Source organism: Tripterygium wilfordii, chromosome 11 (genome assembly GCF_013401445.1).
Source record: "Tripterygium wilfordii isolate XIE 37 chromosome 11, ASM1340144v1, whole genome shotgun sequence".
Taxonomy (NCBI): domain Eukaryota; kingdom Viridiplantae; phylum Streptophyta; class Magnoliopsida; order Celastrales; family Celastraceae; genus Tripterygium; species Tripterygium wilfordii.
The window spans coordinates 9,562,841-9,575,071 of NC_052242.1; the positions used below are offsets into that span (position 1 = coordinate 9,562,841).

The following is a 12,231-nucleotide window of genomic DNA, read 5'->3' on the forward strand; positions in this document are numbered from 1 at the left end:
AAATCTTATCCTCTTCAGCCTGTTTTATCAAGATAGCAAAATCAGTGGTGTGAGGTCGAAAACCGCTAATTCATTCCACATGCTTTTCGTTTGTCCAAGAAATTGAACAAAGGGTTTATCTTCTTGTTGTAAGTATGCAATATCCTTCTTGAGCTGAAACATACGAGCAACATTATTCTGGTTCTCATACATCTCTTTGACAATATCCCATAGATCCACAGCGAATTCAGAATAGCTAAAAATTTCAGCAATTTGGTGCTCCATAGAATAAAGAAGCCAAGACTGAAACATCTGGCCATTGGCGAACCAAGATTTGTACTAGGCAGATTTTGTATCAGAAATAACATTACTGTTGTCAATAAACTCAATCTTTGATCTTCCACCAAGTGCTAATGACACAACCCTTGGACAAGGAAGATAATTGAAACCATTCAGTGGAACCGAACATAAGCGTTGGTTCAAACTGACTTCAGAAGTATTTAAGGATAGAAGGATAGTAGAACTTCCAGCCTCCTCTAAAATAGATGACACCTTTTCAGCCATTTAGGCAAAAAATGAACGAGACAGGTAAATATGTACCTGCTCCGATACCATGTAGAAAAAGAGAATAAGAAGAAGATGCAAAGCAAAAGATATTCTGTATTTCGTATTGAACTCTCGGTTACAAGCATAACATATATAGCTACATATTGACATTGATCATCTCCACAATTATAGAACTAAAATATTCTCTTGCCTTACACAATAGGTATTGACCCTATAATTAAGTCTAAAGATATATACAAATCATGTAAATACCATAATTGACGTAATCACTACTAATTCATCAATAACTTCGTTTTATCCACTTCATCGAATCTTCTTTCCTCAAATTTTGATTCAACTGGCTTTGACATTCTCCCAATCTTCATTTTTCGTTGTCCTAAAACTACTTCGAATATCAATTTTATGTCATTCTTAGTTAGTTGGACACTCTTTTTTCCTAGTACAAAAGCTCCCTTTTTGTCATCATATGTACTCTTAATATCACATATTATTTACTCTTAATATCACATATTATTTTCTCTTGCTTCTTTGGGTCAACTTCCATCTCATCCCTCTTGAGTAATTTTTTGTACATAAGCTAGAACGGTGTCTTACGAAGACACCTTTTATGCCTTTTCTGCAAAGATATAGTCCTTAGAAGGGAAGTTATATCTAACAGATTCGACCGATATTGTAATGCGCTTGCCTTGCGTTTCTCTTTTGGTTTAGGCTTCTGTTTTGGCTTATGCTTTTTCTATTGCCATAGTCTGTATTGCTCTTATTTTTGCCATCCTGAAAAGAAAAATAGCACAACATTAGAAACACAATGTAGTTGATAGCAATAAGCATTTCCGAAATATTCAAAATACAATACGCCCAAATAGGACACAGTGCTACATGTTATAGTGTATATAAAGTTGCATCTACAATGAGTTTCTTCATCAAGTTGTTTCCATAAACCTATGCAACCAATTGTCATAATATGCTATTTTAACAAGTCTCTACCTAGGATTTGGACAATGGAATCAGTTAATGAGCGGAACTGCCAAGGTTTTTTCAACATAATAAATTAAATTGCAATAAAGTCTCATAACTATTTACATTACCCGTGAATGTAATACTGAATCGAAAATATTTCAAAAAATTACCCATTTGAGCTAAATTTGGGCAAATGAATTTATCAAAATTGTTTCTGATTACACTATCCCAAAGGATATCATTGAAATCATCAACAAATACTTGGAAGAAAAACGTGATTGAAACACTTACTTCTTTTGTTCGGAGTTGTTGTCTTGCAAGCACAAAAGTAATATCAAATCCTCTTCAAAGTCGCAGGGATTGGAAGCTTGATCACATGAGAAACGGGATTTTGGATCATTGAGATCGATTTCGATCTTTGTATTGTTGTTCAACTGCAGAAATGGTTCCGAAATTTGGAGAGGGAGAAGGCCTTATTGTTTCTTCTAGAAATTTCAGACAGAAGTTTTTTTTTCAACGCTAGGATTTTTTGTTTCTCGTTTTTGTTTATGGTCTAATGGTCTTTTTATTATTTTAAAAAAAAAATTCAAATTGTCATGCTGGAAAGCCTACTTGGCATGCCACATATTTATGTAAGTTTATGGATGGTTATATTACGCATGTGTAGTGCTTTCATTTTTTAAAACATTACATCCTAAGACCATTTGCAATGGTTCCTTTTTGTTGGGGCATGGGTATTGTTTTTGTTAAATTTGTTGGGTCATTGATCAAAATGTGGGCATGCAAGCAAGCATGGACTTTGGTTTGCTCATATGCTTGCTTGGCTGATGGATTTATATCATGTATGGACCCACTTTTGAAGGAAAATTTTATCATACTCTTGACAATCCATGCAAGTAAAAATACATCATTACGTGTTCTTCATATTCCTTCCTATGTCATGTTGCCAAAACACACTTTCTCATAATCCCAATGGCCCAATACAATAATACCATTGCACTTGCTCTTATTGTTCATGTGTTTTTTTATGACGTGAACTTAGGGGTAGTGACTAGCTAAACTCATGGGTTCAGACAATAATTCACAAATCACGCATGTCAGCCAAATACATGATAAGAATCAAACCCACAACCAACAAAGAGAGAAAACTCCCTCCATATCATCCAAAAATTGTTGCAAACTTTTCTTTCCAAAATCGAAACCATGACAAACTTTAATTTCCAAGATCGCTTTTGAATCCAAGTCCGTCTAGAATTGTGGCACACTTTTAGCTTCAGAATTGCTTTTCATTCTAGGTGCACATTTGATTCCTTGATTGGTTTAAATCGTAGTCCCTTCAAAACCCATGACCAAATTTATTTATTTATTTTTGGAATGACTAAACTTGGATTAAAAAATCGACTTCTAAAATAATTTTATTTAGTTTAAGAGTCGGGCACTCAAGGAAAGTCCCCTCAAAAGTTAAAACTAAACCCATTTTATATGGATTTAGTCATAAAATCCTAATTTCTAAGCTCAAATGCCCCAAAAAAATTTGAGGGCGCTGCCCCCAAACCCCCGTCAAACTTTCTCTATATCATATTAATTCCTCACTCTACCACTAACAAATCCCCCCCCCAAAATCTATTTTCTTGATTTGTCATTGAATGTGTGATATTTTTTTTGAATGATTGTTTTGTATGTTTTGTAGAAAATGAGTTGTTTGGAACTATTACTAATAATGTAATAGCATGTTCTCAAAACATGAATACTCGTGGAGAACAATTATTATAAATTACTATATATTTTCTTATTGGTTTGAAGTATTATTGATGAGTGGTTCTTTTTGTGATGGTCTGCACTCGTGAATCCATGACATAAAAATAAAAAAAAAATAATTTCAAGGGCACTCCCCTCAGAACCTGACACCACTTTTATGTGCCCCTAATCTCAATTGTTGGGTCCATCACTACTCATAATATGTTCTATTCTTAAAAAATAATATTATTTCTCTTTTTAGAACTAGCTAGGCATAGAAGGCAGTATTGCTAACACATGACCAAGACTAGTATTGCTTCAGAATTAATTTATGAGTTAGATATAAAGTCAGCTAAACAAGTATCATACACATTTTGTTGTGAGTTTCTGATGAAGGTCTTTATATCTTTCGACAAGTTGGTTTGGACTCTGAATAGATTCGACGTAGTCTCTGTCAAAATGTGACCTTACACCATGCCCAACACTACTCTATACTTTATTACCATGCACTCTATCTCACCCCAATATTACCATTGCAACTTTTCTCTACTTCATTTCTCTATATATATGTTCAAACCAATGTATTGTTGACTTTAACTTGAATGAGAATTACTTCTACTTCTCTATACTTCTCTCTCCTGCTCTCTTACTCCTTTCTATAATTATCTCTCCCTCAATTGATCTCGACAAGACATACTTCCAATTTATATCATGGTATCAGAGTCAGGTTGATTCTTGACCCTTAAAACAAATCTTAGTCCCGCTGCTGCTGTTGCCGTTCTCTGTTTTGAGGGTGGCGGCAACACCCATAAAAACATTAGTTCAATTTGCCTCTCAATTGTGTTTCTACGACATATTCCATGACGAAATTACTACCTTTGGCTTCTCCATCGGCGTTATCTCCTAAAGCGTATGGGTCATTTTTGGTAAGCTGCAGCGTGCATGCTCCATCGTCTCCACCCATTTATCTCTGTAAAGGGTTTCAAGAGTAAGCTCAATCACCTGCCCTCTACTTGTGTAGGAGACATGGCGATGGCCACTATCAAGAAAGCAAAATCGGATACGTGGAAGAAGTCCATGCCTATTGTTATTGTCAGGAAGCGCAAGCTAGGGTTGGCACTGGGTACGTTTTACCTGCCATTACTGGTCAATCGACCCATTATCGAGCGACCGATGATCAACCATCAACCGATCCATATAGTCGGGTCAATAATATCAACTAACCCATGTATTGAAGAGTCAGTTGATGGTTTTTAAAATACCTTAAAGTCGGTTGACCACTCAATTAGTATGAAATATAAATGTATAATAGTTTTTTTTTAGGAGATAAATGTATACAAAAGTTAATTGTTAATGAGTTCATCTAAGTGCACCTCCTTTTTTACTCTATACACCCACCTCCCTTTTTTTTTTTACTCTATACACCCCACCCCATGTCCCACCATTAAACCCACTTCTTTATATTTTTATAATTTTTAATTTATTTGATTCAAAAAACAATATTATTAAAAAATAATACTATTAAAAAATAATATTATTAATTTTATTTTAATATTTTGTACTAATATTTTGTTGTATGTTTCTAACTATATCAATTATAAATTTTATGGTGTGAATTTTTTTTGTAAGTTGGATGAATATGTATAATATGGGACACCTTATCGCATCAAGGTACAATATCGTCTTGCGTCTCATAAGCGATGTACAATCTTTGATTTTTTTACCATTGCGATCCATCTCACCTCCACATACAGAACGTATGGTCATCACTATTGAATATGTGAATGATAATCACTTTGTTCAGGTATTTATGAGTGAGAATTATCTGATACCCCTATTATGATTTAGTGGTTTTCATACAAGTATGATTGTGCAACAAAATGGGTGACACCATATAAGAAACAACTCCATGATTATGAGAAGATTGTTTATTCGATAAATGTATCTCAACCTATTGTAGACATAACCTCTCATTAATATGTTTGTATTGATAACAATATTGTTTTTTAATAATATTGTTTTTTTACAAAATAAATTAAAAATTATAAGCAAGTAAATTAGAAATTATAAAAATATAAATTATAAAATATAAAAATATAAAATATAAAAATATAAATTATAAATTATAAATTATTAAAATATAGAATATAAATTATAAATTATAAATTATACAAATATAAAAATATAAATTATAAATATAAAAGAGGTGGGGTTGGGGGTATATATATAGAGAAAAAAAATTTGAGGGGGTGTATAGAGTAAAAATATGGGTGTATTTAGACTTTGGCATTGTTAATATGTTATTGTTATTTAGTTATTTACTATTTAGTTTCTAATTATGTATAATTGCTATTGTTGCAAACTTATCCAATCGTAGTCCCATTCTCAATCAGCCCTAGCCCCTCGATAGATCATCGTCAATCAAGTTACAACCCAGAACCAGAAGCTCTCCATCTCCATCTCAGCTCGTCTCTCTCCGTCTCAGATTGCCTCTCTCAGTCTTAGATCATTTCTCTCAGCCCAGTCCAGAAAGTGTCGTGAATCGTCTCTCTTAGATCTTCTTCTTGATTCTTTTTGAATATTCTTTTCATTCTTTATGTTCTCTTTCTGATTATAATGGATGAATATTCTTTGATAATTTTGCAACTGATTTGGCATCCATGATTTGTCTACTGAAGTAGTAAAGTGCAGGTTCTTAACTGCATTAGACATTAGACAATCATATTTTTGATACTTTTTAATATTTTTTAATATTATTTTGTGGTTGATGAAAGTTGGTTGTTACCAACACCCAACCCATTGAACAACTGAATTTATCGATTGTCAACCATTATCCAACCCACAAAGGTCGGGTGGATAATGATTTTCAATATTGTGCATAGTCGATTGGTTGGATTATCGATCGATAATCAACCGACTCAACCCAGTCCCACCCCTAACGCAAGCCATGGCGCAGAAACGACGGAGTCTTTATCTATTTTTGAATGTAGTGCAGGTGTCATGATGTTGTTGTCAGACTTGGTATATGTGATCAATTAGGAGTGAAAGACAGATGTGCATGTGGATCGAACAAAAGTTGGAGTTTTAATTAATTTGTCTGGTGTGGGGGAGTGGTTCAAATTGGTGTTGTACGTGTGATAATCAATCGGTAAACCCTATCGGATATTTTATTCGTTAGATCATATTTCCTTTATATCAAACCCAAGTTGGTGTAGTTTGAGGGACAATGTCAAAAAAAGTATGGTCCCTACACCATGTCCAACACTACTCTATACTTTATTATTGTTGCACTCTTTCTCACCCCAATATTACCGTTGCAAATTGTCTCTACTTTATTTCTCTCTATATATATGTTGTAACCAATGTATTGTTGACTTTAACTTGAATGAGAATTACTTCTACTTCTCTATACTTCTCTCATGTTCTCCTACTATTCTCCGCATCTCTCCCTCAATTAATCTCAACAAGACATACTTCCAATTTATATCAGCCTTTGAGCCCAACAATAATATTATATTGTCCACTTTGAGTCGACACCCTCGTGGATTTGTTCTTCCATACCTAACATTCTCGCTTAGGTCCAAAAAAATCGATCATATTGTGTTAGGTTGTGGGAACTCTTTATCTACTAGTCGCTCCTTCCTTTCTTAATCGACATGGCTTGTAAATTACGTTGAATCTATCCATAGTCTAATCCAACTTGTCGGTCGATATAAAGAACTTCATCAGTTTCTTCTAACAAACATTGGGTCCATTTGGTGGACAATTTTGACAATAGCATATATTGTGGCATATATTACAAATGTTAAATGGTTGTAATAAGTGGTTCCTGAAATGCTGGTAGATGTTTGATGTATCTTTTGTTTGTAGCATATATGGTGTTATAATTGTGCAAATTACGTCCAGTGGTAGTATGCATTTAAGTGGTAACAGATTTAAATTAATAGCAAATTTAATTGTAAATACATTATAAAACTAATTATAGCATTATTAAGTAAATAAAAAATAATTATATATTTTTTAATGAACAAATAATTTCACATGTATTTATTAAAACATAAATTGACATATTTTTTTAATGCATAAATTAAGACAATTTTTTAGTGGTTGTCATTCACGTGTCAGGTGTGAATGACTGCAATGTCAAAAGGACTCTGGCATACTAGTAATTTAGGGCGATTTTGAGGGTAAAATAGTAACTGAGTTAGGAAATAGTCGAAAAATGGTTGAATTAAGGACAATTGCAAATTGTGTAATATATTGTCAAGAAAATGCTTTGGGAACCGAGTCAATGTATTGCTCTTTGGTTCATGAGTATCATATATGGTACTACAACCATAAATTGTTGCCATATAATGTGTGCCAAACGGACACATTATTTAGACATGTGAATTAAAAGACTAAATTATTATGCCACTCATTTTGTATCGGTCATTGGATAAGCAACGGTGTCAAAGTTGAATTGATGTATGTCGTACAGCATCACCATTATACAAACCTCTCCCTTCCAGTGTCGGCAAATAATGTACAATTACCAACATATAATTACCAACATATCATGAGGGACTTCATCAAATATTCATGATCACAAAATCGCCACAAAGTACAAACCATATTCATGCCTGACCTTAAATAATAACATTGATCAAGTAATAATCAACGGAAATTTCTTAAAATCAACAAAAATCGACAATTTATTAAGTTATTAGCAAGCTGTTCTATACCACAAATGTATGTGATGGGTTGAATAACACCACCAGTAGTTTCATTCACCTAAAGAATGTCCATGAAACACATACAATTCGGCCAAAAATAGTAACAATATATAATCTTTCTTCCAAGAGGTCTTTCTAATAAAACCCTAATACTTGACCATTCCTTTATCGCTGCGGTTCTCCATGGGATTGGGTTCCACAAGGACTTACATCCCCACGGATACGCTTCTGCAGATGCTCCAAACTAGCCACACGGTGCAACGAAGCAGTTCGTTCCATCTTGTTCCCTGCTACTCTTGCTGTTGTCGAATTTGGCTGAACATTTTCAACAGAAATGATGTCTGTAACACCGCTGTTTACTGCATGGAATTTAGTTATAGACTTACTTGATGCCTGCTGATAAAATCGATGCTTTGGGTCATCTTGCACGGGTACAGCAGCATACACAGATGAGTCAGTAGGGTTTCCATCAAATGACGGCACACCCATTGCAGATATATCAGGCATTGCACCACGGAATGGGGGGTTCAACCCGGTCAGTCGTTTTACAGTCTCCTCAGCCATCTTCACCTGGATGCGTTGATAAGCAAAAAAAATAATAAGTATTAGCTTTCCGGCTTTCCTTATTTGCAACAAAATTTCTTATTTATATTGTTGAAGAAAAGTGGTAAGGAGAAGGATGCCAGGGAGTGAGAAAAGACCGGTGAGGGCCCCCTCATCATCAGATTTTAATCCTCAGCAAGCCAAAACCTGCGAAGATGATTGCTTGGCAAGGTATAGGTACCATAAAGGGGGTAATAGGGCCACAGTAACTTTAAGAACAACATCAATGATAAATGAATGGCTTACCTTTGCTCTCATTGTTTCCACATCAGCTTTTAGAACTCTGTTGTCAACAGATGCATCATTATACTTCTGGCTTATGTCGGTTAGACGCTTCAACAGAGAAGAATTTTCTACTCTCAGTTGAGCAACCTATTGAAGAGCAATTTTTAGAACTATCCATGAATAAGAGGAAAAAAGAAAAAGAAAAAGCAATGGCATTAGGCAGGACAAGTAGCCAAACCTGTGTCTCAAGCTCAGTCAAATGGGTCTGCTTTCTTCTTCTTGAGCGTCTAGCGGACTCTCTATTTGAAAGCATTCTGGAGAACATCACCAAATGGGTTTCAACAGAAGCATATGATGCGTGAAATTTATCCATCAAGGACAAATGAAACCTACAACCCAAATAGCCAAAACTCATAACAACAGAGATTATAGATACCTCCTCACACGTTTCACATCGGCAGGGTCCATATTCTCTGTCATTGCAGTTTCCCATTCGTTTTTGTCATCTTCTGATAGCTCTCTTGATGATCCACTGGTGGTTGACTTTACGGGAGCGCCTGATTTCTTTTGGGAGACAGGTAGGGCAGGAACCCCTAAGGGTCCATTAGCATCCTTATCTTGTCCCCTGGATAAATCATGTCCAGTACCTACATGGGATAAATAAGAAAAATAATTACTCAAAGTGAATCCTATGTTTTCTATGCTTTTTTTTGAAAGAAAAAATTTATTAACAGCACCAAGGGGGTGCAACCCACAGAACAAACAGATCAAGGATTAAGGTTCGCAAAAATATTAGAACAAGAACCACTCAGACAAAGCTTGCAAAGCAATGTACATTGTAGTTTCATTCCCCTGTTGTGTTGACATCTACAAAGTCCATACTAAAGTAAATATTAAGTAAAGCCACTATTTTCAAACCTGTCTGGAGGTTACACCTTTTGTCAGATAAGCTGGGATCACTATTCTTTTCTAAGGCTAGCGAGATGGGATCACTTACCAATTTCTATTGTAGTACGAAGCATGTCTGGTAGTTAAACGGACATTGTTCATCTACTTCGAAATCGGAGGCTGATCTTGCTCATTAGTATTCTTCCATTCTAATTTTCACAGAATTGTCTTTCAGGAATTTTTTTTCCTTTATTATTATTTTGAAAGGTTTCATACTTCCAAAACTCAGTGGAAGAAAACATAGTTATAAACAGTTGGACATACACAAATAACACTTCTATCTCCATATACAAAACAAACATGCTCTTTAATGGAGCGATGCAAACCTTTAGGAGCATGGGATCCCAATTGTGAAGTATTTGGAGCCCTATATGCATTGTCAGCTCTAGCAGAAGAATCTTGGGCTTTGACCAAAGATGCCTAATCACATTGATGGAAAATATCAAGTCAACCAATGGCTGGATATCTTTCCAACTTAAAGAGAAGTAATCTCAAAAAAAAATTACGCAATAATTTATATGCAATATGAATAATACAAAAACTAACTGAATTTGCAATCATTAAATTTTTCACTCTAATAATGTGCTATAAAACGAATGACAAAATTCTGAAAACATAAAGAGTTTATATATACACACAAATCAAATCATCAGAAGCTTGATAGATGATAAATCATAGCAAATATGAGATAAAAGCACCATGATTTTTTTTTCTTGGCTTTCAGTATCAAATATATTTGTTTCTCTCCTCTTTTGTAATTGTTTTTGAATGATTAACAAATTTGTTTGTTTCCTCTTTGTACGTTACCGAGTTATTTTTGGAAATTTAATCTTTACAAATTTAGCACATTCCCTTTCATGGAAAACTTTTTTTTTCTTCACATATATCAAATTTTTATGTCCATATGAAAAATCTTATAGGCAATACCACTACCATCCTTTAAATCATCAACAAAAAATTTGAAAAACACTAAAAATAAAAAAAAAATAAAAAAGACAAGTCACACAACAATCAACAAATAAGTGAAGAGAACAAAACAAATCTCTCACTCATATCACAAATTTGGCACAAAAATATCACTATTCAACAAATTCTCCATCTCAGAAGATTCAGTCACCAATATCATCACCTAATTGAGCTCAAAAGAGCTTATAATAATCAACAAACAAGACTGAAATTCATAATTTTTCCATTTCATAACTACAATACAAGCACAAATATACATATACAAAACTCACCCGTGTCAAGGCAACAGCGGCGCAAGCAAGGTTGAGTTTACTTTTGAGGATGGCCTGGTACTCCTCTGAATCGGGCGGAACATTGGGAGCTGGACCATTAAACGACGCAGCCGTTTTAGTATCGTTGAGAATACTGTCATTCCCCGTCTGTATCTGTTGTTGTTGATGATGATCTCTGATCGTCATGACGGCGTCGTTCGGCTCTGAAGATGATTTGGGAGAGGAGTCGTCGTCGGCGGCGGAGGCCTCTTGGAGAAAGCGTTGGAAGGCCCACTCCGATAAACTACGATTCATCACGGAAGGTTCATCTCGTGATTGCGGCGGAGACCAGAACTGGTGGTCGGAGATTTCGTCGTCGGAGAATACCCTATCCATATTGGTCTCCCTAGTTCCCTCTGGTTCTTGTGTTGTGTTGGTTCTTGTTCCAATCTGATCTGAAATTTCGCTTTTATCTGACGTGGATCCAATGTGTGCCCCAGTAGGGGTATTTCGGTCATGTTGTTGGATATACATTGGATTTTAATGGTAGGTTCAGGTTGATTCATTCTCATGTAGGGACCACCCAATTGTGGAGATAAAAATCCTATGCACCAATGCTCATTGCAAGTTGCACCAACGAACCTTACAAAACAACAAATTTAAAATTGCAAATTGCAATGCATTTGATAGATACGTGACCAAGAAAATTGTTTTATAGATAAAATTTTCTTTTTAATCATACAGTTTTTTTTAAAAAAATTGATATATATAAATAGATTTAATTATATTGAGAATTTAAATCATTCGATAACACTTTAAAATTTGTAAAAGTTTTATGCATAATCATTCAATTATTTAAGAATTCTGAAATTTTATTATCATATTAATTATATACCAATAAAATAAGAATACAAATAGTTAAAACATCAAAACACAATGTATCACATCCATGCACCCGAGACACTAGTTGGAGTGATAAAGATAGTGTATCGTCCTAATAACTAGAATTCAAATCTCCTATCTCTCGTTTTTGTAAAAAAATATCATATCCATAATATCCAATAAAACATCACATGACACAGTCGCATTGGCCAATATTTTGTTTTATATATATGTTATATGATATAGATTAGAAAAATCGGACATAATAGTCCTGCCAACTCATCTACTCCTAGAGCTCGACATCGGGTCGGGCAGGGTTAGGTCCACCTTTTTCAGGCCCAAGCCCCGCCTGGCCCTGGCCCGGGCCCAATATTGATTATCGGGCTTTAGGCTGAGCTTGA

General features: G+C 34.7%; 1 protein-coding gene across 2 annotated transcripts; it reads right to left on the reverse strand.

The window, feature by feature from the left end:
* Positions 1-7,890: 7,890 nt before the first annotated feature.
* LOC120008545 (light-inducible protein CPRF2-like) lies at positions 7,891-11,399 on the reverse strand. 2 transcript variants are annotated; one of them, XM_038858919.1, is made up of 7 exons: positions 10,970-11,399; positions 10,058-10,151; positions 9,220-9,430; positions 9,022-9,097; positions 8,805-8,930; positions 8,342-8,525; positions 7,891-8,270 (listed from the first exon to the last, which is right to left on the reverse strand). In XM_038858919.1, exons 1-7 carry the CDS (start codon positions 11,342-11,344, stop codon positions 8,200-8,202), a joined length of 1,137 nt encoding a protein of 378 aa, XP_038714847.1. In that variant the 5' UTR covers positions 11,345-11,399; the 3' UTR covers positions 7,891-8,199. The 2 variants fall into 2 exon arrangements, with proteins under 2 accessions (XP_038714847.1, XP_038714846.1); XM_038858918.1 differs by having other exon boundaries at positions 7,891-8,525; positions 10,970-11,397.
* Between the last annotated feature and the right edge of the window lie 832 nt (positions 11,400-12,231).

Excerpts from the sequence above, each read along its gene's own strand:
- LOC120008545 (XM_038858918.1), bottom strand. The coding sequence starts at position 11,344 with ATGGATAGGGTATTCTCCGACGACGAAATCTCCGACCACCAGTTCTGG. Across the intron at positions 9,431-10,057 it reads GGGATCCCATGCTCCTAAAG|GTACTGGACATGATTTATCC; the intron begins GTTTGCATCGCT and ends TATCCCATGTAG. Across the intron at positions 9,098-9,219 it reads GATGTGAAACGTGTGAGGAG|AATGCTTTCAAATAGAGAGT; the intron begins GTATCTATAATC and ends GATGTTCTCCAG.